Genomic DNA, 16,232 nt, shown 5'->3' with positions numbered 1-16,232 from the left:
ACACAGGAGTCAGTTTTACGCCCCCCTTGAATCCTCCTATTACGCGATTGTCCGCAAGTAACAAAGTTATTGCAATTTTAAGGAAAGATGGCACGGTATCAATTGCTCGAATTCAAGAGAGTCAAGAGGGACAAATAATTACTTCTAGACCAAGTAAGTTGTTGGTCTATTTATTGAATAATAATAATATTTTGTATTTTGTGAATTTTCATTTTTGTCTCTGTAATTATTTTAGTTTATATTGTCTTTATCAGGCCATGTGTTTATATTTGTGTATATTTGTGCCAAACTTAATTTGAAGGACAGAAAGTTTATCGCTTGTGTGGGACAAGTGGGACGGGACAGGTTGGGGTTATTGATTGATTGATTGATTGATTGATTGATTGATTGATTGATTGATAATCAATCAATTTGGGAAATCAATCAATCAATCATTGATTGATTGATTGATTGATTGATTGACTTCCCAAAACAAACTGGTCAGGCTCCTACTTACTTGGCCTCACCCCCGAACCCCTGCCCACTTTGACAGGCTGGAATGGCTTAGGGTCGATGACAGAGTACAGCATCCACAATATTCGCTATACACCACCAAGATAAAGTAAGATAAAGATACCCATGTATCTGTCTAAATACTTCCTTAATGTTAACGAAGTCCACACTGAATCCCCTCCCCCCACGCCACCCACCCCTTTTTCCCCTCACTGTATATGTTTCTTTTCCCTTTTTTACCTCCTTTATGATGAATTCCTGTTCTGTTCTTTGGCTATATAGAAGTGTCTATTTGTACGTCTCTAAATGTTTTGATGATTTGAAGTTGGTGGACCCTCTTGTAAACAAGTGTAATGCTTTATTGGGTCGTCCACTCACAGTTAACAGTCTTTGTATTGAGTTGTGCTTGAAATGTACTGTAATTCTGCAAACTGTTAATAAATATTTCAAGTGGCAGCGGTGGCCGAACGGATAGCGGCGCGGTCTAGATACCGGAAGGTTCCCAGTTCGAATCAGCCGTCCGACACGTTAAAATTACCACCGCTGAAATGCCCTTGAACAAGGCATCAACCACTACGATGAAATGTGTTCTATGAGCAGGGCCTGGCTGGAAACAAGTTCTTGAGCTTAGCCCAGATACCCTGGGTAAATATAGATTTCATTTCATTTCATTTCAATCAAATTGATTGATTGATTGATTGATTGATTGATTGAAGGATTTATTAACAGATTGGAGTATTACAGTACATTTCAAGCACAACAATTACAACAATTTACAATAGGGACCACCATGTTCAATTCATCATAACATTTAGAGATGTACAAATAAACACTTCTATATAGCCATAAACAGTAAACCATCATAGAGGAGGTAAAAAGGAAAAAAGGTGAGGGGGGAAAAGGGTGGGTGGGGGATTCAGATTTTACGGGGGCCAGTTTCGAATTGCAGCCGTCCATAGACTGTAGGTGCCATTTGAAGGAGTCAAGGGATTTGCATGTAATGACTGTTGGTAGGGTGTTCCACATTGGCATCATGGCATGGCATAGGAGCGAAATGAATTTAGTCCCTTGTTTGTGTCGAACATGGTTTTTGAGCTCCCTCTGGTGTTGTTGGTGTGGACTTCGTTGACATTAAGGAAGTATTTAGACATGGGTATCTTGCTGGTGTAGCGAATCTTGTGGACCAGACCCATTGCAAGAGAGTACTCTGTCGTCAACCTTAAGCCATTCCAGTCTTTCAAAATGGGCAGGGGTGAGGTGGGTTCGGGGAGTGTGGCCAAGTAGTAACCTGACCAGTTTGTTTTGGGAAGTCTGGACCCTTGTTTTGAGGGCATTTGAGGTGCTGTGGTACCAAGAGGTGCATGCAGTCGAAGAAACCTTGTACTAGGGCTCCTATTAGGGTCTTCAAGGTGTTTTTGTTGACCAGTGAGGAGATCCTGTATAGGAATCTCTTTGGTTGACTTTTTTGATTACGTTGGTGGCCATTTTATCACCGGAAAGATTTGCCTCCAGGATGGAACCTGTAGGTAATTTCATCTTTTCATGTCAATAATATTGTCACCCACTCTAACCAACAGCCTAACTCTAGCCAACAGCCTTGCTGAGATTACTATTTGATCCAAAGAGAATGGATTCAGTTTTTCCCAGGTGTAAAGATAGTTTGTTATCAGCGAGCCAGGTGCAGATTCTACCGAGCTCAGAGCTGAGGGCCTTTTCAACCTGACGTTTGTTCCTGTCCGAGACCAGCAGTGCTGAGTCATCTGCGAACAGGAACAAGTTGCAGTCACAAGCTGATGTCATGTCGTTTACATATATCAACATATTATTTAAGTTGCTATTAAATGCCTTGATGTCATATTCGACCATAGGCCTAATATTGCCTATGATTTTGTTATTAAACCCCTCTGGCCAGTGGCATCTCACATTTTGTTTTAAAATGCTAATTTTTGTCAGGTATGCTGACTTGGTACTCTAGCCCTATAGGGGATATTTCTCATGTTTTCTTAACAGGCTTAAAAACACATCTAGCAGGAAAAGAGACAAACAAGAGTGCTTTACAACAGAAAGCCAACTATTAGAGGAGTGAGGACTAACTAAATTATTCGCCTGCCAGTCCCAATGTGGGACTCACCGGTGACGGTGAGTGTATGTGTAATTGTATTCTATTTTTTTCGTAGAGCCTGTCACGATCAAATCACATATTTGGTCAGTGAGCAGCGGCGATGTCTCTGTTCTTTTACTGTCCGGGAGTGGCAACGTTTGGTGCCTCGACCTCAATGGCAATGCATCTGTGCCGAAGTGAGATCCACTAGCTACTTAATTTCACACATGCACTAAAACCCTGAGCTGTCTATTACTTGAGTAAGGGTTGGCACAATTTAAATACATTTGTGTGCACTCTCATGCAGATTCCTGGATCATTTTCATAACAAACAGGTTACTCAAGTTGCATGTGGAGACCAACATTTCATTGCTTTAACACAAGGTAAATATATTCATCATTAATATTATTGTTGATTTTATACTAAATAAGTAATTACAATGTCAAATAGTTTAATCTAATTTACTTACCAATAAGCCGAGAACAAATTCATTACATTCATGTAAGCCACAACATTCTGACTATGGGTCCCTTTTCCTTTCCAGATGGTTTGGTGTTCACATGGGGCAACAATACCAATGGCCAGTTGGGTCTGGGGTATACAGAACGACCCATCATCCGATCTCCAGAGCCACTCAAGGCTCTCTCAGGAGTACCCCTGACCCAGATCACTGCTGGGGGAGACCATAGCTTTGCCCTGTCCCTCTCTGGCACCGTGTTTGGCTGGGGACACAACAGTGCTGGGCAGCTGGGGCTTGGAAACGCAACAGGTACATAATGTAATCTCTCAAGACATATTCTGCCTGATGGCATCAAAAATCTCCCCTGGTCCTTAGGGATGTCCATTTGGTGTAGTGGTTAAGATATTGGACTTTCACGCGGGAGACCCGAATCCCGGGCGTTACATTGGTGCCGTGACCCGGATCGGGTTTCCCTGTGGGAGGGCGTCAAAAGGGGGGTGAGTGTAGCAGAGTGGCTCAGAGCCTCTGCCTGATGGCCTCAAAAGTCTAATATCTCCCCCGGTACATAGGGACTTTTGATCTAGTGGTTAAGATATTGGACTTTCACTCTGGAGACCTGAGCTCGAATCCCAGGCATTGCACTAACAGCAGAATTTGGAGTTAGGTAGAGGTTCTTCCTTGGCCTACTGTGAGGGTGAGTGCAAAGTTTCAGCGTCGGAAATGAGCTCTTCACAGACACACACACACACACACACACAAATGGACATACAGGGGTAAAAACCTTTTCTTCGGCCTTCGGTTTGACTGGCTGTCGGCCTGGCAGAGATAAACTATTGTTGTGTTATTGTCTCCACCAGGCCGAAGGCATGGGGAGAGAGTATGTTTTGCACTCCGTCCGTCCGTCCGTGTGTCCGTCCGTCCGTCCGTCCGTCCGTGTGTCCGTCCGTCCGTGTGTCCGTCCGTCCGTCTGTGAACAGCTAATCTCTGGCACCGTTGGCTTGATCGCAGCCATACTCTGCACACACACTCCCTGAATGCCAGAGCTGAACCTCTGCCCCAAAGTTTTCACATTGGCGCCACCAGGAGGCCGCTTTGTGCAAAACAAATGTTTTGACAGTACACCTACAGATTTTGTCCAAACATTACGCAAATTGGTACACAGTCTCTCTAGAGCCATTCAACGAAACGGGTCTTTCAGATTTTTCAGACTCCATCCTGATTGGCTAAGATTGGCTTCCAAAGTTCGCAGGAGTGCTCCGTTTCAAACAAAATGCTGCAAATCATGAACACATGGTGTGATTTCCGTAAAATGTTGCACGCACATTCCCACTAGGTCGAGGAAGAAATGCCACTTGAATATTTTCAACTCAGCCTCATGGTGGCGCTATAACTGGCCGATTTGTGTTTTTACCTATAACTGCACCGATCTGTGTAAAACCATGTATGCACACTCCCTAGAGGCCAAGGAAAAACCTTTGCCTGGAATTTTTCACATCTGCTCTTTATAGCGCCACCAGGAGGCCGACATATGTAAAACACATTTTCTAATATTACTCCTTCAGATTTTATCTAAATTTCACGCAAATCGGTACACATGCTCTCCATAGTCATGTGATCATGTGATTTGTTTGATTTCTCATAATTATCCATCCTGATTGGCTACGATTGGCTTCTAAAGTTTTCAGGAGTAGCCCGTTTTGTACCCGTTTTGTACAAATTGCCACAACTCCGCAACGCAGCGTCCGATTGCGGTGAAACTGTGCATGCCTATTCCCACTACTAGGCTGAGGAAGAAATGCCACTTGACAGTTTTCAAATCAGCCTCATGGTGGCGCTACAACAGGCCAAGTCGCGTCACACACACACACACACACACACACACACACACACACACACACACACACACACACACACACACACACACACACAAACAAATAAACATGTTTATATTACTCCTAAACATTTTGCCAAACATCACACACAATCCTATCCTCCTGGTGGAGACCTGTGCCCAGAAGGGCACTTTTTCTAGTTTTATCTATTTTATTTGGTTCTGATATTATAATCGGTTAACACAACCTTATAGTAGGCTATGCAGTATATTGTAATGTTTTGCTAATACCTTCTCTTACAGACAGCTACACTCCAGTTCCGGTTGTGTGTCTCAGTTTGAAGAAGGCTATTTCTATCTCTTGTGGACACAAACACACTGCTGTTCTTACAAAGGTTTGTACTTTACATACGTATACACATACATACAATACACATGCAATTCTTGTTAAGCTATATCTTTATTTGTGTTGAAGCTGCAAGATAACTTCCTGAACCCTTGTTGTCATAGTTCTTATTTGGTTGCCTGTTATTCTGCATTCATTGAATATGCATAATTCCCATAGCCTCTGATATTATATTGTAGGGAGGTCTTGTATTCACCTTTGGCAGTGGTTGCTATGGTCAGCTTGGCCACAACTCTCTACGAGATGAACTAAAACCTCGGCTGGTGGCAGAGCTGTGGGGGGCTGAGGTCACTCAAATTGCATGTGGGAGGTAGGTTTTATTAAGAATGTATGCAAGATGTACCAATATGACCATGTTTTGTTTTTAAATGTAACAATCGAGGAAGCGATAGCCTAGATACAAGTCATTGGGAGGTCCTTGAAAGGATGGTGAAAACATGGGTAAGATAATATAATGAAAAACCCTTCGATCACCTCGTGCTACAACTACTATCAAAGTGGCCCTGGCCTGAGCAAGGCACTACAGTATACACCAAATAGAGCTAGTCAGTTTCCCGAAGACTCAGATCCCAGGTGTGAATAAATAACTAATAAAAGTAGCATTCATGTTCATTCAAGGTTGTCAAGTTAAATAAAGATCAACAATGGACAATGGCTTGAGTATTGTCTTGCATTCAATCATTGTGGGGCTTTAGCAGAGCCAACAGTATATTATCGTTAATAGAAAACTTTGACATCTAACTATAGTCTTACATGCTTTGACTTAGAAACTCGTGCGGTATCTCTTTGGTAATTTAAATGTTTAGTCGTTTTTGAGATAATTTACTTTCACCTGGAGACTCCATTCACAATTAAAAACATCACCTTGACAGACCTGGACCTTTTACTTTGAAATGTTATGTCGTTTTTTAGATAATTAATTTTGAAAACTCAAGTTATAAAACTTTGGACCCTCCCTATTCCTTCATACTTTCACAGAGAAACTCAATTCACAGTTTTAAAAAATCCACAGCTGCCTGCTGCCTGTCAATCAGAATCAGCGGTGCACTCCGTTTCGTGCTTGCAGGCTAGTGATGCGCGGGCCGGCCCGTTGCCCGCTGGTCCCGCGGGTTGATGTTGGCAAATGGCAATAGCACAGTAAAGATGATAATAATCTAATATGTTGTTTGTGTTTGTGTGCTGTGTGTAGTTTTTTTTTATAGATCTAGCCTCTTCATTTTGATCTAAAAATGCACTAGATTGAAGCATTTTCTTCACAAAATTACTTTATATATTTTTTTATTTTCATATTTGTAGTTCCAATGTTGAGAATGTAGTTTAATTTACGTTATTATTGAAATAGAGTTTCATGTTGTAACAGATTGGTTGAAACGAGTGTTCTTTGTTTAAATCTTTTTTACTTTTAGGAACCACACTCTAGCATTAGTTGGTTCCTCTAATAAGAAGATCTACTCATTTGGACAAGGACAGAAAGGACAATTGGGGACAGGAGTCAAGACAGATCAGTCTGTCCCTCTACCTGTAAACCTATTGCAGGGTACTGACATTTTGGAAATGTAATATCAATACAAATATCTTCTGCATTTAATTTACTTTTTGCTTTCAATTTAATTTGCAATTTCAGCCTCAGGTTTGTGCTAACAACATGGTTATGCTGTAATAAGGTTTTGGTTTTTGCCTTTCAGATCGCAAAGATGATGAGCAGATTTGTCACATATTTGCCGGGGGAAACTATTCTGTAGCACTGTGCTCTTTTGATCAGGTATGACATTTTTCATTGTATTTAGAATTTTGGGGGGATTATTTTATGTAGTTCTGTTACGTGTCATCACTCGTTTTGGAATATTGCCCATTTATTCAGTATATTAGTATATATATTGTCCATTTATTCATATTACAGAAGTGTGAAGAAAAAGCCAGCACTCCTATTTCAGGCATCAAAACTTTGGATGAGAACACTGTAGAAATGTGGCTGTCAGAATGTGATAAACCCAAATCATGGGAGAGAATACAGAGGTGAGCCCATATAAAGTTTCAAGGCTGTTGTGATTCAAGTTGAACTAAAATAGGGTTTCGGTTTCAACATTTATTTTCATCCACATGTACACACATTTCCACACTTAATTGTAGAGACATCAAGACAACCTTCTCCTCTCCAATGTGTTTGAATGGCAGCTTCCTTGACAGAAGGTAATACGATTTCTTACTTATGCATACAGATAAAACATAATAATGAAATGATCTTCAGGAATCTTTGTCTTATTATTATCAATGTAGCCTTGACAAGCATTACCAGACCTCACCGAGATACTCTGGCTTGGACATGTCCCTTGCTCGAATTGCTTTTGAGAAGCTGGCGACAAAAGACAAAGTACTAAATGAGGTATTGTAACATTCATGACATATCACTGCAACAGCACAATTATTCAGTGCTTGTAGTGAGTGACAAATGTATACTATAGCAGTAATATGAGCTGAGGTCCTTTACCCTAAAGAATATCTTAAATTGTATTACCTACCAATGAAATATTGGCAATAATCCTGCCATAGAAATACAGTGGAAGCAGGGTTTGAAGGTAAAAGTTACCAGCCAAAACCTACTTTATGGGAATGTTCTTTTCACCCACTACGTTACTTGGCTTAAGCTTTCCAATGTATAGGGAATGTTGTTATAATGACCTACATTAATGTTTCAAGATTGAGGTGGTGGTCCGAGACACTCTCCTTCCATCACTGTGTAAGGACCCCATTGGAGTTGAGAGTCTAAGGGTTTTCCTGATAGTCCCAGAGCTCCTGAGAGTCCTGGTCCAGCAAGGCCATGGTTGGGAGCTGACCACAGCTGTTGCTGCTGCTATCCTTTCATTGAAGCATCACAAGCTCCAACTCCTTGGTAAGTGGCTTTATGATGGCCCACTGAGAGTATGCATGCAAAGTTTGACACCGATCAGTCCAGTAGTGTCCCAGACTAGCTGGGCACAGATGGACACCCATCTGTGTGTGTGTGTGTGTGTGTGTGTGTGTGTGTGTGTGTGTGTGTGTGTGTGTGTGTGTGTGTGTGTGTGTGTGTGTGTGTGTGTGTGTGTGCATGCGTGCCTGTCTGTGTGCTCTTCATCTCTCTGATCGGGGTCAAACTTTAAACGCACAATCCCTCATGGGGGGGCGACAACAACAACACATCTTGCCTGCCCAAATTGTAATTCCTGGAAACGCTACTGCATGTATTCCTTTCCTTTTTTCTTTTTTTTAACTAAATTTTAATTCCACGATTTTGCAACCCATTTTTTCACCCAGTGTCAATGATCTAATCATGTAATCCTGGGCGCTACACTTCCTCTGCCAACCTGGGGGGACAGCGGACTGACCTCATGCTTCATGTATTCCTTTCCGATTGGCTATGATTGCCTTCCAGGCAGGATAGACAAAAAAGCCCAAAATCATGAACATAGCGTCATGCACTCTAGGGCAATACATGACAAAAAGGGAGTCCACACACAAGGCAAACCTTTTATATTATATATTTATTATTCCAAATTAAAATAAGTTAAGCAATCATCAAATAAACTGGTGTGAGATGTGACAATGTCAGTAATCAGTCATGTATGCAGTGTGTGGATGTATGGAGTGTGCTGTGTGAGTGTTGTAAAAGGTGTGCAACTGCTTGGAAAGAGAGCTGGCTTGAGAGCATGGCAGGAGAGGCCCTTATATACACTCTCCCAGACCACACCCCACTCAGGTGTACACAGTTGGCCTGACGGCCTGCTCCACTCTGCCCTAATCACCCAGGCTGCCAGATAGCCTACTGTGCAGAGGGGGCAGGGCCGTCACACCCCCCTCCATAAGAATGTGGTTCCACCACATTATCTACAGAAAACAAAACCACAAATTAGCAACCAATAATATAACAAACACTTTTCCTAATAAAATCAATTAGCCACCTCGTCATCTTTAACTTCATAACAAGGCTTACCATACAAATATGCACCATGTATGCTATAACCATAAATACCTGCCTCCCCACTTTGCCACACCATCCTGCCCCAGCCTCAGCAACCTAGTGCACAGGAGCGATTTAAGAGAGCTGGAGACAGGATAGCTGAGGAAAACAAGAACAGGATATGTAAGCAAAATAGGTTAACACACTATTCTAGGGTAACCTTTAATATGTTGAACATCCCAATTGTAGCTACAAAAAAACCCATTGCATCGGAATGTTGAAGAGATCACAAAACATGTCAGTATACTACTGAAAAATGAGTGCAAGAGTCAGTGCAAGTGGTTTCCATGACTGAAATACATACAGCCAACTGGGTTTGACATTTTGTGACTGAAGCAACTTATATCCAATAGGCAAGGCTGGCAAGCTACCATATATCTGGAATTCAGGATCTAGGACCCAAATAATTTATGGGCCATCCAAATGAATTTGGACTTAAGCCTTATGCCAGGCTTAGTCCGTGGACCAAAGTGTCCTCCTTGCCCTCAACAGGACATCAAAGGAGGCACACACCAACAAAGTGTGCTTTTTGCCAATCCAAGGCAACACACAACAGCCAAATGACAAACTGAATCCAACCCACAGCGCATGCAACCTGAAAAGCACCGCCTGGGTCACCCACAACACATGCAACCTGAAAAGCATCGTTTGGGCCATTTTGTCATTGAACATTTTATTCATATGTTCCCAATAAATCCCTGAATTCCCCAAATGCTCACCAGTCCGGTTTTACCTATGGAAGACGTTTGTCAGACACTTAAATTGCATAGCCATGTTCAAAATACACAACCCAGTCATACAACTTGCACCACTCTTATTCCCCAATAACCAGCACCCCCAGAATCCTCCAGGTTAGCCTGTATGATACTCTTCATTCTCTTACACATGCTTGGGTACTGAATCAAATCTTGTTCAACAATTCCCCAGACGGTGACTTAAACCTTTGTACAATGGCAGTAATTTGTATTATGCACATACCAAAAAGATAGTGTTGGGGCTATGAGTTACAAGGCAAGTGTGGGGCAGTAAGGCAGTTTAAGCAAAAAGTGGAACAAACCCCACCCTAATCTACCTAATGATCCTATATCCTACCTACGTACCTTAATCCTACGGTCGGCCACTGAGCATGAGGATCTCTCCCCTCCAGCCACCCATTGTGACCCTCAGAATCTGCCGCTACACAAAAACCACACTAAGGGTAAAATAAAGAACAGAACAAAAAAACTGATACCCTATCGGCACCAGTCTCTTAGGGGTTTGTTCACAAAAGAAAACATACCCCCAACCTACCCCTGTAACCCGCAAGTCCCAACACTTACCTCTGGGGCCAAATGCTGCTCTAATTCCAGCTCCTAAGAGGAAACCAAAACCAAACTTGTGTGCAACTCCCAACAAAACAAAGTACAAACCAATTTCAATCAAAAAACTAATTTTGTTTTACAATCAAACTGACCTTACGGACGAGCCCCCATTTGTCATGCACTCTAGGGCAATACATGACAAAAAGGGAGTCCACACACAAGGCAAACCTTTTATATTATATATTTATTATTCCAAATTAAAATAAGTTAAGCAATCATCAAATAAACTGGTGTGAGATGTGACAATGTCAGTAATCAGTCATGTATGCAGTGTGTGGATGTATGGAGTGTGCTGTGTGAGTGTTGTAAAAGGTGTGCAACTGCTTGGAAAGAGAGCTGGCTTGAGAGCATGGCAGGAGAGGCCCTTATATACTCTCCCAGACCACACCCCACTCAGGTGTACACAGTTGGCCTGACGGCCTGCTCCACTCTGCCCTAATCACCCAGGCTGCCAGATAGCCTACTGTGCAGAGGGGGCAGGGCCGTCACAGTGATCGACCCCAAATTTGAGGGACCTCTAAACAATGCAAAAAGTGAATTGACTTACAGTAGCACCCTATGGTAGTATGGTACTGTGCTACTTAGAGTAGCATAGGGTGTAACATAAATGGTACAAATGTCACAGTTTGATGCAGAGAGTTGCAGATAATCTAGTGAGCCATGAGCCAAATAGCAATTTCTAAAATCTGTATCTTTTTAATTTCTTCAGAGGGCTTATGGTCCAGAATGCCCTACTACTTCTTCAGATCTGCAGTGAAAACGTTCTGCACAGTGACCGCAAAGCACCTTGAACTGACCGATGACCAGTACGACAAGTGCGGTAGATCAATATTCAGTAATTTGAAGGTTCTGCAAAAGCTGTACAATGTGAGTGTATTTTGGATCCACAAAAGTTTCTATAGAAGGCCTTCATGTTTTATTCTTGTTAATTTGTTCACTAATTTCATCCAAAAATCTGCCTGTAGGTCAACAGCAAAAGCCCAAGATCGTTACCTGCCAAGGTTTTCCACATCGACACAAAATGTGTCTTGATTCGTGTAAGTGCTTACTTAAACAAGGGGTGTATTTCTGTAGTTCAATTCCTGCTGTATAGAGCACTGAAGTCTGACGTCAATATCGGCAGAGAGCGCTGTTCCCAGGGTTCGTCTTAGATCGCCTCATATAAGAACTGTGTTTGAAAAATAAACAAATCATCCTGGCCGTTTCACTCATATGGATATAAAGAATCACCTGACTGTGAGAAAACGCTAATGTTATTGGCGAATTAGTTACATTTTAGCTAGAAACAGACAGTATCAAATATGAGTGACTGACCCTCGTAAACAATACAGAGACACCTCCCCGACAATATCGCTTATATGAGACGATTTTAAGATGACCCCATGTTATTGTCCATAGAGAAAAACGTCTGAGAAACGGGATGAGCGAGTGACGTCAGGACTTCAGCGATCTATAAACAGGTCTTTGATTTGATTAGTGATTACTGCTGCAGAGCATGATAAGCTGAGTTTGATTCTACATCCTGCATTAAAGAACATTTGCTAAATGGATTAATACATTCACTTTATTTGTTTTTAAATTCAGCTTAAAAAGCTTTGTGAAAAATACGAGACAATGGAGACTTCTCGTTTGTTCTGTCCTCCATCTTCTCATCAAGAGCGTAGCTTATATGAGGCCAGGACATTAAATAAGGTAAAGAATTTGTCATAGAGATATCAGATACTCTAGTATCGCACCCATATTATCTTATATGTTTCTTCTATTTTAATGATGCTTTACACTTACAGAATGCAATTGACTTCCTGATGGCATATTCCTGCATCTTGGACACAAACGCTAAATGTGGATTTTGGGCACTTCAGATATATGAAAACAAAGTAGGCATTTTATCTGAAAATAAAGGATATATTCAGAAATTCATATTTGTGGCAGCAGTACTGGCTCCTAATGAGCAGTTAAGGTGTTTGCAGACTGTTGCGAATATTGAAGCAAATTTCGGGTCTGCCGTTCTTTTTTTTCAGTCTGCAAGGACCACACCGCAGTGAAAAAACGCAGCAGTCTGCAAACACCTTTATGGTGCCTTGCATGATTGCCTCTGTTGCTGGTTTGTGAATGTGTCTGTGAATGGATGAATTGTAAAGCGGAGAAAGACACTATGCATTCATCCACTGTTTTGACAGGATTTTCATGGACAACATTTTCTTCGCCTTTTTGAAAATGAACTCCTCGTGGGCAGGAGCACATTGCTGCAGGATACATTTGATTGCCTGCGAAAGAAGTCCTGCTATCTCAAAGTGCCTGTGACGGTAAATATTTTCTGTATAATATTATTTTTTGATCCTTCTTTTGTGATCTTATTCTCATCTTACTGTTATGACTAAATCTCTTCTTAGAGTCTTAGAGGGGTTTGTACAGGTCAGCATGAACAGCCCAATTACTAAACTGCACTGTAAAACTTCAACATTCAACTCCAGTAGGTAATTGATTCACATAATGCAACCTAATTTTAGGTCAAATTCAAAGAGGAGAATGGTATCGATGAAGGTGGTGTGTCAATGGAGTTTTTCAACCTCCTTGGAAAAGAACTTCTCAATCTCAACACAGAGCCAGCAATACTACAAGTCAATGAGTATGGACTGGCCTGGTTCTCCCAAGACGTGTGTACATATTTTCCAAATGTACTATCTGATAATAACATTGCAATAAAGTAAAGTATGAAAATAAAGTAGAGCAAGGTAGATAATATCTCTTCACTTTCCATGCCAAGAGTTTCTGTATTCTAATCTTCTGTCATGCCATTTATAGGATGATCGTGTGTCTGATGAGTTCTTCTTACTGGGCCTGCTCTGTGGTATGGCTCTCTACAACCGTTGTTTACTCAACCTCCGCTTTCCACTCATCATTTTCAAGAAACTCTTGGGTTTCAATCCATCAATGGACGACATGGAAGAGATGGCACCAACCGAAGCACAGTAGTTACATTCAACTAGTCATATATTGTCAAATTTTATATTTAAATAAGGTTTTAAATGGTTTTCTTTTTAATTTGTTATAATTGTATATTATTTCCCACAAACAGGGGTTTACAGGAGCTGTTGAAATATGATGAGGAGATTGTTGAAGACCTAGGATTGGATTTTGGTTGGGTAAGATTTATACTCAGAAATGTCAAATAATTTGTATTTCTAGTTTGTGTGAGTGAGTATTTACATGATTGCAGTGGATTTACAGTAGCATCTGTGTTTTTAGTGTAGAGGGCGACCACTCCTACCAAACGGAGAGATGACCCCAGTAACAAAGGTCAATAGGTATGTCTTGAAAATGGATTTGATGTTAGAATAACTTTCAAATACCTGTACATTCTATTTAGAATTTATCTCAATGCCGTTGCTGTACATGATGGTGTAGTGTGACCAGTGGCGGACGAAGTAAAGTAATCTACCATAGTACTTGAGTCAAAGTAAAGATACTCCTGGTTAAATATTACTCCACAAGTGAAATTGCTCATTAATGTTTTACTTGATTGTACTTGCGTTTAAAAATACTTCAAAAGTACAAATTTCAAAGTACATTCCTGAAAAATATCAATCCATTGCTGTATTGAAAAGTAAACAATTGTCAATTGAGAATTACACCCTAATGCACTTTTCCCATTCCTATAAATGTAGTGGAGTCAAAAGTAAAATGTTGTCTTGGAAATGTAGTGGAATGAAATTCATAAGAATGTAAAAATACAAATACTCAAGTAAAGTATCAAGTAAATTTACTTCATTACTGTCCACCAATGGTAGTGACATACTGCTGTCGATGCATGCCGGCACGATATACATAAAACGGAACCTCATGGGATAGTTAATGTGAGTCTGACACATATAATGATAATTAATCTTTCACAATAATTGGTCATTCACAGGCAGGAATATGTTGACCTTTACATTGACATGGTGTTCAACAAGTCTGTAGACGGTCAGTTTAAGCCATTTCAGAGAGGCTTTTTAGAAGGCTGTCCCACACATGCATGGAGAATGTTCCTTCCTGATGAACTGATGATACTTCTCCATGGAGATGAAAACTTCAAGTGGGAGGAGCTGAGAGAGGTGAAGTTTGGATTTGATTGTGGAATTATTTCTGTTTGCACTCTGGGTGAATTTATGGTAATTTATTTAAACAAGAATGTAGGTTCCAGGCACTCAAAAACAGTAATCAATAAGGAACAGATGTTGCCTTTATTGTTCATATCCAGCCAGTTACGGTGATCAGAGCAATTATTGTCACCGACGTATGGCCATTTGTTAAACACTGCTGCAACACTGCAGAATACTGCACAATACAGCATGGAAATGTGGACATAGTTTTGGGTCTGCATTGCAAAGCTAAATCTCATCATAGGGTGGTCCGTGGCTCAAATGCAGAATAAATAATGGGCCTTGATATGAAAAGGGTTGAAAAATGCATTACAACATTACATTACATTATAAAATGGGCAATTACATGATTACTGTTTCTTAGTGCCTGGATTATTATTATTACAATTTATTATATTTTGTCCTAATATGATGTTTTAGTCATTGAATGCCTATCTTCAAGAAAACAATATTTTCTTCTTTTTTTTGTTTGTTTTGTGTATGTAGTGTAACTTCAATATACACATGAAATGTATAACCATTAAATACCATATTTATTTATTTTCATTTTCTATCCTGACAGAATTCCAAATATGAGGGATATGTATCCACGGATGAAGTCATCCAAAACTTTTGGGCTGTCTTCACAGAATTCTCTGGGGAACAAAAGAAGAGTTTCCTCAGTAAGTATAATACCTTTGCTTTATTTATTCAAATACACTCAATGCTAATTGTGGTACTTCTGTTTAGACACTCAACAGCTAGTTCTTGCAAAGCGTGGTATACATGTCACCCCCATTGTCTCTCTGAAAACTTAAAGAGAAACATCTTCTGTCCTGTGTTAAAGCTTTTCTTACTGGAGCAGAGAGGCTGTCAAGGGCACGTCTGTCTAGACTACGTGTGACCATCAAGGTCTTGGTCACACCCGACCCTGATAAACACTATCCTTTGGCTGGGACCTGCTATGTGACCTTACATCTCCCTAAGTACAGCAGCATCCATGTACTTCGTCAGAAACTTCTTCACGCTATCACCTATTGTGATGTCATTGGGAATTACTGACTAGACTCAGCCAGTATGCACTGTAAGTGAGGGAGTTGGAGGAATGTAATTTGCACTATTAGTAATCCGATCTGTTAAAAGGAGTTGGGGTTTTCTGTCTGGATACGTTTTATTTTTAATTTGTACAGTATATCATATGTGCGAAATAAAGGGAAACTAGAAAAAGTGCCCTTCTGGGCACAGGTCTCCACCAGGAGGATAGGACTGTGTGAGATGTTTGGCAAAATGTTTAGGAGTAATATAAACATGTTTGCCTTTGATGGCAATTGGATGATTTGAGGCATTTTGTTCCAAAAATGTGTTTTGCAAAAATCAACCTGTTGGTGGCGCTATAACAGGCCAATGTGAAAAGGGTGGGATATATTCCTCAGCCCAGTAAGAAAATGTGTGAAAGATTTCA

At 40.7% G+C, this 16,232-nt stretch overlaps 1 protein-coding gene and 1 long non-coding RNA gene across 2 annotated transcripts; both read left to right on the top strand.

The window, feature by feature from the left end:
• Window positions 1–2,610: 2,610 nt before the first annotated feature.
• LOC306921235 (putative E3 ubiquitin-protein ligase HERC3) lies at window positions 2,611–15,894 on the top strand (the record flags this gene model as incomplete). The annotated part of the gene is made up of 19 exons (XM_079498346.1): window positions 2,611–2,631; window positions 2,929–2,977; window positions 3,139–3,363; window positions 5,189–5,280; window positions 5,471–5,601; window positions 6,698–6,828; window positions 6,977–7,053; window positions 7,989–8,181; window positions 11,356–11,513; window positions 11,612–11,683; window positions 12,434–12,523; window positions 12,827–12,952; window positions 13,157–13,303; window positions 13,452–13,618; window positions 13,726–13,792; window positions 13,896–13,954; window positions 14,560–14,743; window positions 15,354–15,453; window positions 15,618–15,894. 19 exons carry the CDS (start codon window positions 2,611–2,613, stop codon window positions 15,830–15,832), a joined length of 2,304 nt encoding a protein of 767 aa, XP_079354472.1. The 3' UTR covers window positions 15,833–15,894.
• Window positions 7,201–7,652, top strand: LOC306921110. The gene is made up of 3 exons (XR_013789738.1): window positions 7,201–7,307; window positions 7,422–7,481; window positions 7,569–7,652. It is a non-coding gene; the product is annotated as an uncharacterized lncRNA (long non-coding RNA).
• Window positions 15,895–16,232: the final 338 nt, after the last annotated feature.

This window comes from Electrona antarctica, assembly GCF_951216825.1.
Source record: "Electrona antarctica genome assembly, chromosome: 4".
NCBI classification, from domain to species: domain Eukaryota; kingdom Metazoa; phylum Chordata; class Actinopteri; order Myctophiformes; family Myctophidae; genus Electrona; species Electrona antarctica.
Note: the sequence above shows the minus strand (reverse complement) of the source record. Positions and strands in the feature narration are given on the sequence as shown.